Below are 18096 nucleotides of genomic sequence, written 5' to 3'. Positions count from 1 at the left end.
TCAGTCAAAGATCATGTCACATAAATAGTCAGACCATTAGTATAATGCAACACAATTAGTTTAAATGTCATCATTAGTCATAATGATAAATTACAGTACAAAAACAGTTCTACAAATTAAAAATTATATTATGTTTTGCAAAAATCTAAATGGTTCAGTTTGAATAAAATGCAAAATAATACTTAATACTTATATAATATAATATAATATTAATATAATACTTAGAATATAAACAGAAATTACATCTTTGGATGTCCCCACAGTCACACCATAACATATATTCTCATATTGTTATGTTACTGTAAAGTATTGTGTTTATTTAGATTAGCACTTTTACTGTTAACCTGCCAAATTTTATATAATATATTATTAATTAACTGTAAAATAAATGAGACTATTATGGTGTAAACTGGTGTAATCCACATGTTTGCATTACTATACTATTCACACTATTCAGATAGTGTTTTAGAAACTCATTGAAAGCCTGAAAATATAAAGAAACATTTACAAAGAAAATCAAATATTGTTTAACATATTCTTTTAAGTTATAACTGCACTGTTTCATGTTGCTGTTAACTGTTAGGATCTGAGCTGTGCTGGCTACTATTTAACCTGGTTTGCAAATATTGCTTCTAAAGGGTCATATGCTGAGAGCCTGTAAAGCTATGTTATTGTTATATCTCCATTACTTGGAATGTTGGGGCATGTATGCGCAGTGGTGGACTATTTATACTAAGTACATTTACTCAAGTATTGTGCTTTTTTTTTGTTTTTATTGTACAATTTCTATTGCTACTATTGCAATTCAGAGGTTAATATTTTACTTTTTACTGCACTACATTTATCTGACAGTTTTAGTTACTTTGAAGATTCAGATTCAGATTATAAATACAAAATATAACCAACAAATCATTTATCATGCTTTATTAAGATAAACTTTATTAATCCCTTGGTGAAATTACCCAGCAGAATATAAAGCAAAGAAACAAGTTCCTCCTTTAGCAGCTGCAACATTAAAGTGATGAACACATTAATGCATATTTTGATGCGAACACTGAGGTACTTTTACTTCTGTAACATTTTGAAAGTTTGGAGTTTTACTGTAACAGATTTCTACACTTTAACTTAAGTAAAAGATGTGAATACTTTATCCACCTCTGCGTATTTGTATAAGCAACTACAGTTTGTTTGTGCTCACATGTAGGTGAAGTGACACATCCTCACATCACCTGGGAAATACTAACAAATCCTAAAAAACAAATACAAGTTGTTTGTTCAATGCTAAAATAAAAGGCACAGAACCTGTGTTCCTTTGTTCCTTACAGGTCCTGTATTCTTGTGAACATTGACAGTGACTCCAGTTTTTGTCTCAAGACTGAGGGGAAGGCTTGTGGGTTGGAGGAAGAGGAGGCGCTCGACACTAGAACAGTACACAGGGAGGAGAGAGTTTTGTTCATTATCATTGATCCCTTTCAGTTCAAAGAATTAACATTCACCAATCCTCAGTATATCCCTATTCATAATTCTAGAGAACATTCTCTCTTAAAATGCACATACTGGTCTTAGTGGACTGCTGGAGAAGTCTGGAGAGCTGTGGCTGCTGCCTGCAGTCTCTGATGGGACAACAGACACAATGACAACCATTAACATCCTAATGAATTACTGTATGAAACGATGACATCAGAATGGAACACAACTCTGCTCTAGTTGGAGTAACGGTTGCCACCACTCACCTATTGTGTTGTCTGCAAAGACCTGCTGTTTGTCCTCCACGCAGCTAGGCCGAGAAGTACTAAGTGCTGAACAAAAGCGAGGGTTGGAAAGGCTTGGGATGAAGGGAGAGAAGGGAGCCATGGTTGAGGTAGGGAGAGGCTGGAAAAAAAATAAATAACAGAGGAGCGAGACAGTCAATCAGATGAGTTGGGCAGATGTCAAAGGCTAAGTGGAATTAAGCTTTTAGCTATTCATAAATCATACAGAGAATACAGTCTCACCTCTTCATCCTTCTCCTTCTCCTCCCCTTCATCGTGGACCAGCTCTACCACCAACGATGGGAAGACACCAATCCGTCCATTCAGCTCTCCCTCCCAAAAACCATCATCCACCTGTAAAACAACATTCACATAGATAATGTAGTGAGATACGACACATAAAAAGTAGAATAGTTGGGAGGTTGGAAACACAAACAATTCCTCATGAATCCATCTATTCCTTCCTCAAAATACTGTAAACCCACGGTCCACCAACTACCTTTTTCTAGCGCTTTTCATGCCACGTTTTACATTTCACAAAATACAATGACATTAACAAAAACTGTAAAGCAAAGGTAGGTTGGACAATGATTCCTCGTTTCTGATTGAATGCCTTGTCTGTCAGTCTGCCACAAACAGAAATACTTCTTCTTCATGCCTCGTGCTGGACTGATTACTTACTTTTGCTGAGTAGTCCATCTGTTCTGGCAGACGGGAAACATTGCGGCACATTACTGCTTCTCATCTCATAGGCCAGGATGATAAGGAATGAAGGAAAAATGAAGGAACAAATCTTTTGAGTGTCTGGTATGTACTGGGGAAGCCTGTCGAACGTCCCAGTGGTCACGAGTCCCTGACTTTTTCCCCTCACTGCCCTCGCTGTCCTGCTCACACTGGCTGCCTGCTCACACCGGCTGCCTGCTGCTGGTGCAGTCGCGGCTGCCTGCTGCTGGTGCAGACGAGTCCGATCACACTGTTGCTCTTACAGAGAGTGGAACGTTCTTCTTCACTATCAAACCATTCTAGTTCAGTGCAATTGAGATTGGAGGAATTTAAAAACTTACATTTTGGAACATAACACAGCAAGTTAACTACACAGCAAACAAAACGTATCAGTCCGTCACTGTGCATGATGGGAAATGTGGGCTGGTCTGTGCTCAAAACAAGAAAAAGTATTTCCGTTTGTGGCAGACTGACAGACATTCAGTCGGTGCATCCAATCATCGACGAGGAATCATTGTCCAATACGTACTTAGCTTTCCCTGTTTGAGTTAATGTCGTTGTTTTTTGTGAAATATTATGTGCTTTTTGAAATGTTTTGGTGTTTTGAGAAATGTTTTGTAAAATGTTTTAGTGTTTTGTGAAGTGTTTTGTAAAATGTTTTAGTGTTTTGTGAAGTGTTTTGTGAGCTCAGATATATTGTTGCTTACACTCAGATATATTGTTGCTTACACTCAGATATATTGTTGCTTACACTCAGATATATAGTTGTTTATACTCAGATATATTGTTGCTTACATTCAGATATATTGTTGCTTACACTCAGATATATTGTTGCTTACACTCAGATATATTGTTGCTTACACTCAGATATATTGTTGCTTACACTCAGATATATAGTTGTTTACACTCAGATATATTGTTGCTTACATTCAGATATATTGTTGCTTACACTCAGATATATTGTTGCTTACACTCAGATATATAGTTGTTTACACTCAGATATATTGTTGCTTACATTCAGATATATTGTTGCTTACACTCAGATATATAGTTGTTTACACTCAGATATATTGTTGCTTACATTCAGATATATTGTTGCTTACACTCAGATATATTGTTGCTTACACTCAGATATATAGTTGTTTACACTCAGATATATTGTTGCTTACATTCAGATATATTGTTGCTTACACTCAGATATATAGTTGTTTACACTCAGATATATTGTTGCTTACATTCAGATATATTGTTGCTTACACTCAGATATATAGTTGTTTACACTCAGATATATTGTTGCTTACATTCAGATATATTGTTGCTTACACTCAGATATATTGTTGCTTACATTCAGATATATTGTTGCTTACACTCAGATATATTGTTGCTTACACTCAGATATATAGTTGTTTACACTCAGATATATTGTTGCTTACATTCAGATATATTGTTGCTTACACTCAGATATATTGTTGCTTACACTCAGATATATAGTTGTTTACACTCAGATATATTGTTGCTTACCTTCTCCTCACACTGGTTCTGTGCTCTCTGATTTCTCATCTGCTCTTGGATTTTCTGTACAATAACCCTGTCAAAATTCCCCAACCAATAGAATGCCAGGTGTAGTGTTGACCAATGAAATGATCCATACCTCGTTGTGGGTGTGCTTCCTTTACATTAAGAGCGTCACAGATGGGCGGTTACTCTTTAACTTGGTTCATTCATCCCCTTTCCGCTCCAAGGCTTTATTATATGTAGTTTCTTGGCGTTTTTTTTTTACGACTTTTGGAATAAAATGACGCCCATGCTTATATCAGCGCCAGTACAAAGCAACAATATATCTGAGTGAAAGCAACAATATATCTGACTGCAAGCAACAATATATCTGAGTGTAAGCAACAATATATCTGAGTGTAAGCAACAATATATCTGAGTGTAAGCAGCAATATATCTGAGTGTAAGCAACAATATATCTGAGTGTAAGCATGCAGTTTGAGGAGAGGCAGAGCAAATCTAAGTGTGAGGAGGGCATGGTTCTTGGGGAAAGCATTACAAAATCTGAACATGAAATCAGAGGCATGCTCTGAAATAGAAAAACATGCTCTTGATTAAAGATAGTATAAAAGCTCCATAGTGAAGACAGAGAAATGTGGTTGAAAGCTCTGGAAAAAGCTAGTGAGTGGACATTATTTTGTCAAACTAAGTTTTATAGTTGGAGAGCATCGTGCCCAGGTGCTACCAACTAGGGCGATTACCACCTCGTTATACCTGCTGCATTAGAGACACAGTATAACAACACATGAACAAGCCAGGGGACCGTCACAGTGTTAAACACATTGCACAGTTATCCGTAACATTATGGTATAGGTGCCTGGAGCAGCCTAAAAGATGTGTTTCCCTTTAAATGAAGAAGTCTCGATGTGTTTGCCAGTCTGAACTTCGACTTTCTTTCAAAGGGATTCATCAAACCTGGGGTAACATATTTAATGAAGCTTTGGCTTTATTGAGGCCATCATTTTCATGGGAGCTTTTGCACTCATGATTCGCATACTGTAGCGTTGCTACTGTAAACATGTGCATAGACTCACTTTGAAACCCAAGAAGCAGTGGCACGAGCACATCCTGAACATGTATTGCACTAGCAATTAAAAATCCAGCCTTTGAACACAACCTTTTACAAGAGTTTGTAAGTAAGGTCATTTAAATAAATAAAAATCTAATATTGTTGTTCAATATTTTAGTTTTTAGTGGCCTCTAACAAACAGCATTCAATCTCGAAAGATCAAACAAACCTTTTACATATTTACAAGCTCAAATGAACAGCACCTATGAAGGGACATCAGCGTTTCAGAGTGAGAGGGTCAATGTAATCAAAGAAACTCCCACTCATGGAGCAGGAGTAGAGGGAGAGAGCCTGCTCTGTAAGCAGAAGAGCCGTGGACTGAGATTACTCTGAATTATAATATCATGTATTTTAATATATTCTCACTTTTTACGCAATGGTTTTAATAAGTCTCTCTCTATGTTGTTGGCTAGACTGTGGATTGTGGGATTTTGAAGTCTGCAAAGGTCATTTGTGCAAACGAAGACTGCATTTCTCTGAGGCTTCAGCCCCTACATCGGTACAGATAATACATACCTCTGCATGTCGACGGTGAATCAGGTAAATTAGTGCCCCCTCCTGGAAGGAAAGCTCCTCTGCACTCTGGGCCTGGTAGGAGTACAGAGCTCTGGCTACACCTGACACAGGATTCAAGTCAAACTGGATTAATAACACACACACTCCCATGACATCACTTTATTGTGAATAATGTGTGCAAACACATTACATCAGGGGTCCTCAAAGTTTTGATGACTTTAGGAAGCCAGAATATGATAGAGGGCCGTGATTCCTGCGATACTTGCAAGGTGCAACTAGTTGCCATGCTAGTAGCTTTCCCTAAATGGTCATACCTAACCTGAGAGATGCTTGTTAGGGAGGCACAGTTTGACACAAGTAGTGTATTAAATGTGGCTATTGAATGAGAAAGTATTGAAATGGATAATTAAAATGTATGACTGTTTTGAAAAACAATATGTAAGTACTGATATATTCAGCGGTACTGTAAATAACACACACACACACACCCTCTGGAGAGGCTCCAGGCCCTAACACACCCGCCCACACACACATATACATACATGCATGCACGCACGCACACTACATTACATTACAATTCAATATGTGCAAAACAATCATGAGGATACAACTCCAAACAGCAATAATTTTGTAAGTAAATTAGCTTCAAATAAGCCAAACCAATGTAAGTACAACATACAAAGAACAGAATTTTATTTTTTTATTATTTAAAATGTTCTCTCATTGACCGATGTGTAGACAAAACAGGTGAGTCGTTCCACCATTTTGGAGTCAGGATAGCAAACAGGCGGGTTTTGTTTGAGCGGAATCTGGGTCCCACTCGCAGTGAGGGAGCAGCAAGCCGATGCAGAGCAAAGTAAGCAAACTGGGGTGTATGGTTTGACGTGTCATCATGGCCTGGATGTAAGAAGGACCTGATCCATTCATAGCACGGTAGGCCAGCACCAGGGTCTTGAAGGAGATTTAGGCAGCCACTGGTAGCCAGTGAAGGGAGCGGAGGAGCAGTGTAGTGTGGGAGAACTTGGGTAAGTTGAAGACCAGTCGGGCTGCTGCATTCTGGATGAGCTGTACAGGTCGGATGGCACATGTAGACAGTGTAGCAAGGAGGGAGTTGCAGTAGTCAAGGTGCGAGGTGACAAGAGCCTGGACAAGAACCTGCGCCGCCTTCTGAGTCAGTACGGAACGTATCCTCCTAATGTTGTACAGAGTGCGTCTGCAGGAGAGGACATATCCTCCTGATGTTGTAAAGAGTGTGCCTGCAGGAGAGGATGTGTCCTCCTGATGTCGTAAAGAGTGTGTCTGCAGGAGAGGATGTGTCCTCCTGATGTCGTAAAGAGTGTGTCTGCAGGAGCGGGTTGTTGCAGCGATGCTGGCGCTGAAGGACAGTTGGTCGTCCAGTGTCACACCCAGATTCCTTGCAGTCCGAGTCGGGGAAACAACCAAGGTGCCAATCTTGATGGTAAGGTAAGGTTTTGGATGGGAGAGCCCTTCCCCGGAAGGAAGAGCAGTTCGGTCAAGTCAAGGTTGAGTTTCAAGTGATATCAGCCAGACAAGCAGAGATCCGTGCCCCACCTGGGTTTCAGATCTGGGAAAAGACAGAATCAGTTGAGTGTCATCTGCGTAGCTGTGGTAGGAGAAGCCATGAGAGTGAATGACAGAGCCAAGTGAGTTGGTGTACAGCGAAAAGAGGGGGGGACCCAGGAAGGAACCCTGAGGTACCCCAGTGGTGAGTTGACAAAGGTTTGACAGAGACCCTCTCCAAGTTACCCTGTAGGTGCGGTCCTTTAGGTAGGATTCGAGCAGGGAGAGAGCAGAGCCTGAGACTCCCAGTTCTTGGAGAGTGTAGAGGAGGATCTGGTGGTTCACTGTGTCAAACGCAGCAGAAAGGAACCAGAAGGATGAGAACAGAGGAGAGGGAGGCTGATCTAGCAGCGTGGAGTTCCTCAGTGACAGCATGGAGGGCAGTCTCAGTTGAGTGGCCTGTCTTGAAACAAGATTGGAGCAGATCGAGACGGCGAAGGTAAGACGATAATTGATTAAAGAACACGGTTCAAGTGTTTTGGAAAGAAATGGAAGAAGAGAAACAGGTCTGTAGTTGTTCACTTCAGAGGGGTCGAGTGAGGGTTTCTTTAAGAGAGGGTTCACTCTTGCCTCCTAAGATTGTTAGGAAAGCAACCAGATGTTAAGGAAGTGTTAATAAGATGGGTGAGAAAAGGAAGAAGGTCAGGAGCAATAGACTGGAGAAGGTGAGAGGGGATAGAGCAGGGGTTCTCAACGGGGGCGGTATTGCCCCCTCAGGGGGTGTTCAGAGAACCTTGGGGGGCGCTGGGAGCAATATTTTAGAAACGGGGGCGTTTGTGTGTACGGCCCATGAGGTAATTCATAAAGACACGCAAAAAATCTACTCCAAAAAACAAATCCAAATCTAGTCAGCAATAGAATAAAACAGGTGACTGACTATTTTTCCTGGCCAAGGTCAGGGTCCTTGAACACAACGCGATCGGAACGTGTCATCACGTGGTCACGTCATGTCAAAAAACTTCAATATTAAACAAGACTGTCATTGACATCAGCGAACGCAACATGGCGAGTGTAAACAAGAGAAAGGTGGATGCGGAACTTCCAGGAGAAATGGACGAACGATTATTTCTTTGTGGAAGTAAAAGGCCAGTGTGTCTAGTTTGTGCGGACACGCTCTCGGTCATGAAAAAGGCTCTCAAGCGTCATTACTACACAAAAAATGCCGAACTGCACGAGCTGAAAGGACGAATGCGTTTGGATAAAGTTAACGCTCTTCGGCAGGGATTGGCCCAACAAACAGCTCTCTCCAGAGCAGAACATAAAAACATGGAAAGATAAAACAGAAAGATACATGGATGCATGCATCCATGTATCTGTCTCTGACTAGAGGTGTGCGCGAAACAAAGCAGAGGAGCGAATGTGCAAAGCAACACAGTAGACACGGAAACGAGCACATAAATTAGGTAAATAACATAAGCGTTTTGTTTTGTTAATAAAAGAGCACCTGTTCAATGTGAAAAGTGAGTTGTGATTTTTTGCTATATATTTATATAAAAGAAACACGGGGTTCATTTTGGGGGGGGGGGGGGGGGGGAGCAGCGCCTCAGACTTGTTCCCTTGTGCTCGTTTTCCGTTGGAACACTTAAGAGTGCAAATTGTTTCGCAGTTCTGAGGCTACTGTGTTTAACACCAATTACAGTTTGAATGTCTGACTCTTTTCTGATTGGCTGCAGTCTATGACACCAATTAAAGTTTGAATCTCAAACTTCTTACCGTTGCATTTGTTTAACACTCCTGAATAAAATGTCTTTGTTTGCTCCCTGGGTACATAGGGCAATTGAAGGTAAAAACAAATTTGAAAACATATTTTAATAATATAATATTTATTATTATTTAGAAATGTTATTTTGTAACTTCAATCTCAGATAATTTTAGTTTTTCTAATAACATAACTATAAGCATATTTTAACATACTAAAAATATAAGAATTGAAATACAAAATAAATATAATCAATATGTAGTTTCTTTATTTGATAGATTTCCATTATCCAAGGGACCTGGATAATGGATAGGGGGCACTGGCCCAAAAAAGATTGAGAACCACTGGTCTAGAGGGTGGTAGGGCGGGCAGAGGTAACAAGGTTTTCTTTCAGTCATCCAACCAGGGAGCTAGAGGGGACTGGTGAACCTGCTGCAAGGTGAGAGAACAGAGTCCAGAGAGGAGGACAGAGTAGAGAGGAGAGTGTCTGTGGCACAGTTGGCAAGCATGAGTGAGTCAGGTGAAGGAGGACAGCTGTGGCAAGAGAGGAGGGAGAGAGGGAGTGAAGTTTACGATGGAGTGGTACAGTTTTCGGGGAGATAGGTTTCTTAGATTGGGAGAGGTGGAGAAAGTAGGATATGAAAAAGTGATCAGAGATGTGAAGCGGGGTTACAGAGAGGTTTGAGGTGGAGCAGTTTCTGGTGAATATGAGCTCAAGGTTGTTGCCAGCTTTTTAAGTAGGAGGGGACGGACACAGGGAGAGAGCCAAAGAAGATAGGAGAGATAGTTAGTCTGTCGACTGCTCTGACTAGATGTTGAATTCACTGAGAAGTACAAGCGGAGGGCCATTTTCAGGGCTGTTGGACAGGAGAATGTTCAATTCCTCTAAAAACTCCCCCAGAGGACCTGAAGGATGGTAGAGAACAACCATGTTTAATGTAACCGGCTTAGTTACAGTGACGGCATGCAATTCGAAAGATGAGTGGATGAAGAGTGGCAAAGGATAAATAGAAAAACTCCATTTGTGGGAGATCAGCAGACCACTGCCACCTCCTCTGCCAGTGGCTCTGGGTGAGTGGGTGAAGGAGAAGGCTATGGAGAGAGCAGCAGTGGTGGCAGTGTTATCAGGTGTGATCCAAGTCTCAGTGAGGGTCGAGGGATTGCTGAGAGGTGTAGCCAGAGATGAACTCAGTCTTGCAAGTGGCTGGCCGGGAGTTCCACAGGCCCCTTGTGAACAGGTGTTGTGTATGAGAGGATATACAAAAGCAGAGAGGTTACGGTTGTGTTGTGAACATGTGCGAGGCCTGTAATATCCACAAGAAGTGACATGAACAGGAATGGAAAATATACACATTTGAATAAGGAGAGAGAAGAGCAAGCAGAACATGAACGTTATCCCAGTAGTGTTGGCTGTGCTTCCCACTTATCCTCCCAAGACTCCTTTGTCTTTGTCCTCCAAGTCTTCGTCTGATGAGGCTGTCGCTCCAACAAATGCAGTTTCCTTAAATTAAGACTTATTTACCTAGGTGGCTACAGCTGTGTTAGCCACAACCACAGTAATCAGTCCAGAAGATGAGCCTTACAGATGGCTTATAATTTAAACTTACTCAGCACTCAAGACTACTTGTAAACAAAGTACACTTTAGCAGATAACCTATTAGACCTATTAAAAGCAATACTCTTTAACTTAGTAAAAACTTGGTAAACAATATTCTCACAGTCTAGTAGAAGATCTTCCAAGATTCAGACGCAATCTCTCTCTCACACACACACACACGCACGCACACGCATATGCACACGCACGCACACGCACGCACACGCACACACACATACAACTGACCTCTGCTCCCTGCCCTCTCTTTAGTCCCTGTGGAGGAGAAGGCGTTGAAAGAACTGTCTAGCTGAGAGGCATCCTCTGCTGGAAGACACAGGAACTGCACATACCGCTCAGGAACATACCCCATCTGACCACACGAGTTACAGACCTCGACAGAGACATGAAAAACAAGGAATATAATAATAATACATTTTATTTGTCTAGCACCAAGTCAAGTTATCCAGCACAAAGTGCTTTACAACAAGGGAAAACGTAAAAACTGAGATATAATGCCAAGTTAATGGAAAATAGGACGCAAATCAAAATGTACAAAATAATAATGGTGATAATAATCCCATGAAATAGAATATATAGAAAGCATAACATAAGATGGAAAATAAAAGCCAGTGATTAATAATAATAATAATAATATTAAAATCAGTTCCTGTATTTGCAGCATGCACATATGGTAAATGGACTGCATTTATATAGTGCTTTTCCAATCTTTGCGATCACTCAAACTACATTACACTACAACACATGTCCCCATTCACACACACATTCATACAAAGTCAGAGTCTAAAGTCTCCCATACAAGGTGCAAATCAGCTTGTCAGTATTGATAAACATTCAGACACATGAAGTGGAAAGCTACCTCAGAGCATCTTACCCCAGAAAGAAAACTATCCCGTGCTGTGGGGGTTATCAAACACACCACGTTTTGTTATCTTAAATCTCATCAAATTGGAGTTCGAGTGTTTTGTTTAGTTTAAAACCTCTTACCGTGTGGACGGCCTGCTGGCGGGCCCAGCTGGAGTTTAATTTTGCCATGTGTTGTGTACAGTCCACCATGCTGGATGTGGTACACATGCCAGATGTGGTACCAATGCCACATCTTTTTAGAAAGCTTAGAATCTCTATCTATTTAGATTTTGAGATCATAATCACAACAGCAGGTAGAAGCAGCGCCTCAAAATAGCAATTCAACTCAAAAATCAAAATCAGAACTTTGAGCCAACTATGCAGTCTCATAATAATCCTGTAATCAGTAATAATAAAATAAAAACACTCATGTATTATTGCCAAAGGTCCAACGATCGTTTCCAGTAAAAAGATATTGATTACCAACATCGTCACATCAATAAAAGCCCATGAACGGCTGTTGCAATCTTTGAAATCAGCTGATCGATGTGTGAGATATTTTGTTTATACACGGTAAAAACTTTGCCTGCTTCCTTCATGTAGGGCGAACACTGAGCATTCCATTAACATTACATTTGAGCCAATCGGCGCTTCCATGCGTTATCTACAGCCATCAAGAGCCAATCAGTGTCAACTTGATAAGGAAGTGCCAGCCCTCTTCTGTTGTTTACAGATTGAGCCAATAGCAACCGATTCTCCCGATGACTGGCGTATTGTGTAGCCAATCAATGGCTAACATTTATTATATTCAAGTTCAGAAGAAAATACAAAGAAAACACAAAAATATTACAAAATATTTGTTTATACTTCACTTAATCTGTGTCATTACTACTAATAGGGAATATAGATATATAATAATTATTTATGAGCTATACAAATCAGATTTTATTAATAATATTATAATATCTCCAAATTGCACAGCTTGTGAACGCCTGGTGTTACTCTTAGAAAAACCTATCTAATAAGTTAAGCTTTTGTGCCTTTGTTCTGAAATTTGAACCTGAGCTTGGTAACACTTGGTGCTATGTTTCTATTGTGTTTCCTAGCTCACCACTACCACCTATACCCATCTTCAGGCATCTTTTTCAACAATTTTTTTTACGCGGAATGTATTTTCTTCAAATTCAGTATATTCAGACCACTATTGCTCAGTGCCAGAAGCACTTGGAGTGATTATTCACTGTTTTGCAATAACAATAAGAGCGCTATCTTTTGAATGAGACCCAAACCATGCATATGGTGCAAATGGTTGAAGAGCAGCTTCTTATTTACTTTGGGTATGTAGTTTGTAGGTATTTCCAGGTAAATTCGCCCACACTGAAAGAGGATAACTAGTCTGCACCTTTTAGAAGATTCTTAAATATGCATGCTAGGGAGCAGGTTGCTTGTGGGCTGCTCCCTTCGCTGAAACAAGCCCTTTCTCGGCTGGTATCTCCCTCCAGTCCTCCCTTAAATGGCTTCTTCATACTTTCCTCTGTTATGAAGGAGCTCCTTTTGGGTCATGGGGCACTGCCCCTGCCATTTCAAGCTGTATTCTTGGGCAACTGAGGACGTTTCCTTCTCTTCATTTGCTTCATAGCAGCTAGGGATGTTCCCCAAATCTGAATCATTATTCGGGAAAGCAAAAATTATGTGATGCAAACAGATATTTTTAGTGGAAATTTGTGACTGCAACTAGATATTATTACAGAATATTCAGATTTCTGTAAGGACCAACAGAAACTGAAGGAACAATATTATGCTACAAACTGCTAAGGTTTAGGACCCCAACCCCCTTTGGCCATCACATATTCCTGACCAGAGGCAAGGACCGCAACTGCTGAATCCCTGCGCCGTGAGAGGCCTCCCGCAGTCATGCTGAATCCCCACCGCACAAACGTGCTGAAGGCCGGCATCAGCAACTCTTAAAAGAAAGAGACTTTTCGAAAAGACACTCAGAATCAGTATATATATCAATAAGTCTGCAACAAAGACCCCCAGCCAAAGGGGCGTTAGATGACCCAGCAACATGCTGAGAGAAAGAAAGATGGAGATGATTGATGGCTAAACTTCAAACAAAGATATCAGTCACTGATTCTACCTGGTGACACGTGGTCCGCTTTCATTCATTCATTGTTCATCGTTGTCTTCATTGTACTCATTTATCTTTTTGTTTTAATAGTTTGGTTTTGTAGTTATTAGTTCAATCAAAAACATTTTTTTATAAAGAACTTTCTTATTGTTCAATATCCCCCAGTGAAAGGGGGATATTGGTGGGGTTCAGACACCTCATAAAACTTAGTTTAGTTTTTAACTAACAATTAACTAACAATAACAAAGGAGGAAAGAGAGATAAAAAACTGCAATATGAGGATGTGGAAATATAATTAATGATATGCCAATATTAAATCAAGTTGATGGAACCGGCCCGCCAGAGGGTCCAATCAGGCCCTCTGTCAGGATGATTTTGCAAAGTGTAAAAATTACAACGAAGACATTAACTTCATATTTTCAATACAAGTAACTGCTATTTCAAATGTGTCCGCTGGGGGTTGCACACAACACTGCCAAGCAAGCAAACTGTTCATATTTATCCTATTTATTCACAGAGGTGAGTGGGAAAGCTGTGTGCTTGGTGTGTTCGCAGCAGGTTTCAGTGCTCAAAAAATATAATATTTGGCGTCACTATGAGACTCATCATGGCGAAAAATACAACAGCTTGCAACTGAGGAGATAAATGAATTGTTAGCGGGTCTGAAGAAACAGCGGTTTGTTGTTACCCGTAGCCGAGATATCGGCGATACAGCAGTGAAAGCTACCTTATTGCTAGCGAAATAGCATTAGCATCAAAGCCATACTGCAGTGTTTCGCTAGCCATTCACAGTCAATGCTTCTGATCTTCCCGTCGACATCCAACTTGAAGTAATTGACTTGCAGTGTGATTCAGATTTGAAGGACAAATTTGCCTCGGCGGGCTTGGACACCTTTATCAGCATCTCTTGCCAGGCTCACACACAAGCACTTAAATGACATCCTGAAATTGGCTGCTTCTCAGGATTTGACGCCTGATATTGATGCACTTGTGATGCTAAAAGATGCCAAGTTTCAGGAGCAAACTAAATTGTAATGTAATTTTAAAATGATTTCTATGTCTTGACAAGTTGTTTTGATCATAAAGTAAAATACTATATTGTTCCAGATACCTGTGACTAAATGTTTTGTGCCTGATACACTGTGATCTGTAAGTTGTAATGCAACTAAATGATGAACTGAGGCATAATATTGTTGAAATTGCACTTTTAGGTTGTTCATAATGTTTTGTAAAAAGATAGTTAATTACATGTGCAAACATTTTCAGAATGTACTGTGTACTTTCTTGCACTAAAACAAAGGGAAACATTTTGAGATCTCGTTATTTATAGGTTATTATGATATGATTTTACTGGTCCGGCCCACTTGAGATCAAATTGGGCTGTATGTGGCCCCTGAACTAAAATGAGTTTGACACCCCTGCTTTAAAGGCTCAAACATTGCCTTTTCAACTAATATAAGGTAAGAAAATACAACATTTGCTTGATTTAACCTGACTTTGTATAAACCATGCCCATGTCAGGTCATATATCCAAATACAAATACAGAGAAAGATAATTTTGTTGGTTGAACAGATACAGATGCAGATAATGGGTGGTGATAGCCTAGTGGTCTAATGGTATGCCTTCCAAACACTAGAAGGTTGGGAGTTCAATACCAGGCTGCCACCATTTTGCCCTGAGCAAGGTACTTAACCCTGAGTTGCTCCAGGGAGACTGTCCCTGTACTTAGTTCAATGTAAGTTGCTCTGGATAAGAGCGTCTGCTAAATGACCTGCAATGTAATGTAATAATGACATGCTCCAATGACAGCCATGGTACTAGTAGTAGTAGTCCCTCTGCCTTCCTGTGCATGTGCCCTGTCCAAAGGTGCCTGCTGAGTGTGTCCACGAGGGTTCCACCAGACCATGGTAGTAGTTTTGCAGAGGCTTCTCAAAGCCCTTTGCTGGTAGAGGAATTACGGCAATATAGCAAACAGAGAGGCTCTAGGAATAGTGTTTAATCACAAACTGGTTATCTCATCCAATGCTGACTTGTGTTGTAAAAGCAGTTGCAAAGACTAGAAAAGAGCAATATGAAAGCAGTCCATTTACCATTTACTATGCAATAGGCCAGGGGTCGGGAACCTATGGCTCTTTCGATGACGAGATATGGCTCGCAGACAATTTTGAGCTGACATTTTTAAACATGATTAACAATTAATATATGATTATACTGTGTCATTTAAAGTAAAACATTTAGCAGCGGATTTTGTTTTAGTTCTCTCCTCTCCTTTCCGCTGCTCCGTCTCTGACTGTAACTGTGTGCGTGTGTGTGTGTGTGTAGGGGGCGGAGCCCTGCACTTTGCAAAACAGCTGAGGAGAAACTGCGCAAAGCAAGCAGTAGACCAGGGGTGTCAAACTCAATCACAGAGAGGGCCAACATTAAGGCATCGTTTCGGGGGTGAAGCTTGGAAAGTGCAGCGCCCACAGAGTCATACTTTGCCTTGAGTTACACTGGAGGTCAATCAGCTCCATTTGGATGTTCACATGTGCTGTTTCCACGTCAACTGCAAACGGATTGCTGAGCAGTTCATGCGCAGTCGGGAACACAGTGGGGGGAGATGTTTGTCAGTGTTTGGAAACACGTAGTGACCAAAGTTTCCTGCTGCATCAGTCTCCCACAGGCAGTTCACTGCATCATACATGTCCGTGATCACATGGCCCTGAAGCTGGAGGTTTAACAGTGAGATGCATCGTTATGTCGCACAAACAGGCCAGCTCACATCCACACTTTTCGTCCCAGAGATCTGTGGTGTGTTTCCCTTTGCTTCCAAAAACTGGCAGATTTTCTCACTCAACTCCAAAAATCTATTCAGGACTTTCCCTCGACTCAGCCATCGCACCACCATGCTCAGAACGTATCTCCTCAGGAAAAGACTTACATTGACTCTTATAAAGTTTCATGTCTGTGTTACGGTGCTTATTACATGTTCCATCTCTAGAGCATCCTGGTGCACTTTTCATCACATCGCAGGCTCTGTCTGTCGGCGGACCCGTCAGTTTGTCCCTGGGCAGTTTAATTTCTAACACATTTAGATACTTCCTCAAATATGTATTTTCCCGTGGTTGTGCCATGCATTGATTTAATTACCAAAACCAGCGGGCCAGTTATGATAGACATATGATAGACAGATATAATTGTGGCCTTGAGTTTGACATCAGTTCAGTAGACACAGAAACGTGCACATAAATGAAATAGATAACATAAGCGGGGTTCCGTGGGGGGGCTCACCAGTCAGATCCCTCCTCAGCTAAAGCCTAGGACATCCTACCATTTCTGCAGACCCAGCTGGAGACAGGGAAGTCTGCCGTTACCCTGCAAGGGATGGTGGCAATGATAAAGGCAGTTTGTGGTCACTAAACTCTGCTGAAGGATAACAGGGCTTTGGTAGAGTCCATCTGGCGCAGACAGGCCCACAGAAAGACTGATCAGCTGTTTCAAATCCAATCATTTGGGCAGGCCCTTATCAAATGCTAGGCTGTGACACTGGGTTGTGGACACAATTCCACAGGTGTGTGTACTCGGGCATGCCTGTCCCATCCGATCACACTCCACTTGTGGAACTACCATATGTGCAGCAGCCACATAGTCATCTCCGTCTGAAAGTAGCAACCAGTTCCTCCTTAGTCGAGCAAGTGCTGGGTATGGTTTAGATAACTAGGCCATGCAGGCTACATGCTAATTATCTTAGTGACTTGCAAGTGGCTTGCTGTTTAGTGAACTGGGCTTGTGGGCTACACTGTCTAGATAATTACCTGTAAAATATGAAACATGCAACAGAGTGGAGAGATAGTCTCTTCCTTCCAGATAACTAAGGTTATAATGTAACTAGACATTACCTTCAGCCAGTCCTCCATGTCTCCATCCTCAAGCACTTGAAGCTCCTCCCCTTCCATGATTGACAACTCATCTAACTGGCTGGCCTAAAGGAAATAACATGCTTTTGTTATTATCAATTATTTAAACCTTATCCAACTGCAGTACTATCTAAAAAGGATATAACACCACCCATTGCCTTAAATGACCAAAAAAAAAAAAAAAAAAAACTCTCGAAGATTCTCTCGAAACAACATTCTGTATCTTTTCTGAACTTACCAACCAGGTTACCACAGGTTACAACCAGGTTACCTTACCAGGTTCCACTGATTTTAGAAAAGGTCAACACTGTGTAGTGTTGCCCTTCTAAATTATTTTAACAACATCAGATATACTTTATCTACTTATTTAGGGTCTAGATAAGGGGTCTTCAACGTTTTTCAGGCCAAGGACTCCCAAACTGGTGTAGCGTGGTGCAGGGACCCCCCTACTGTATATATTGTATAGAAGAGGCTTGAAGAGGTCCGTGCGACAGGGGGTGGGGGTGCTGCACGTGGCGGAAATTTATTTTAGTTCACCCCTCTCCTTTCCTCCACTCTGTCTCTGACTGTAGGTGTGTGTCGCCACCCTTCGCGAAGTACAGTGGAGGAGGGAATGTGAATGGCAAAGCAAAGAAAAAATAGAAAACGTTTTTTTGTTTTTATTGCTTTATCTTCAAAGAATTTTGTACCCACTGGGGGTCGCAGACTGTTGAAGAC

The 18096-nt window shown here is 41.1% G+C and overlaps 1 protein-coding gene across 1 annotated transcript in view; it reads right to left on the bottom strand.

Moving 5' to 3' along the window:
* Positions 1-275: 275 nt before the first annotated feature.
* The window catches only part of LOC115005262 (F-BAR and double SH3 domains protein 1-like), a 44190-nt gene continuing 26369 nt past the window's right edge, over positions 276-18096 (bottom strand). The window contains exons 15-21 of the mRNA XM_029427059.1: positions 17362-17445; positions 10734-10878; positions 5614-5714; positions 1995-2105; positions 1734-1872; positions 1558-1613; positions 276-1420 (exon numbers count right to left, since the gene is read on the bottom strand). Of these exons, the coding sequence (XP_029282919.1) occupies positions 1370-1420; positions 1558-1613; positions 1734-1872; positions 1995-2105; positions 5614-5714; positions 10734-10878; positions 17362-17445 (687 nt within the window). The 3' untranslated portion in view covers positions 276-1369. The remainder of the gene's footprint in view (positions 1421-1557; positions 1614-1733; positions 1873-1994; positions 2106-5613; positions 5715-10733; positions 10879-17361; positions 17446-18096) is intronic.

This window comes from Cottoperca gobio, unplaced genomic scaffold, assembly GCF_900634415.1.
Source record: "Cottoperca gobio unplaced genomic scaffold, fCotGob3.1 fCotGob3_28arrow_ctg1, whole genome shotgun sequence".
In the NCBI taxonomy this organism is placed as follows: Eukaryota; Metazoa; Chordata; class Actinopteri; order Perciformes; family Bovichtidae; genus Cottoperca; species Cottoperca gobio.
Note: the sequence above shows the minus strand (reverse complement) of the source record. Positions and strands in the feature narration are given on the sequence as shown.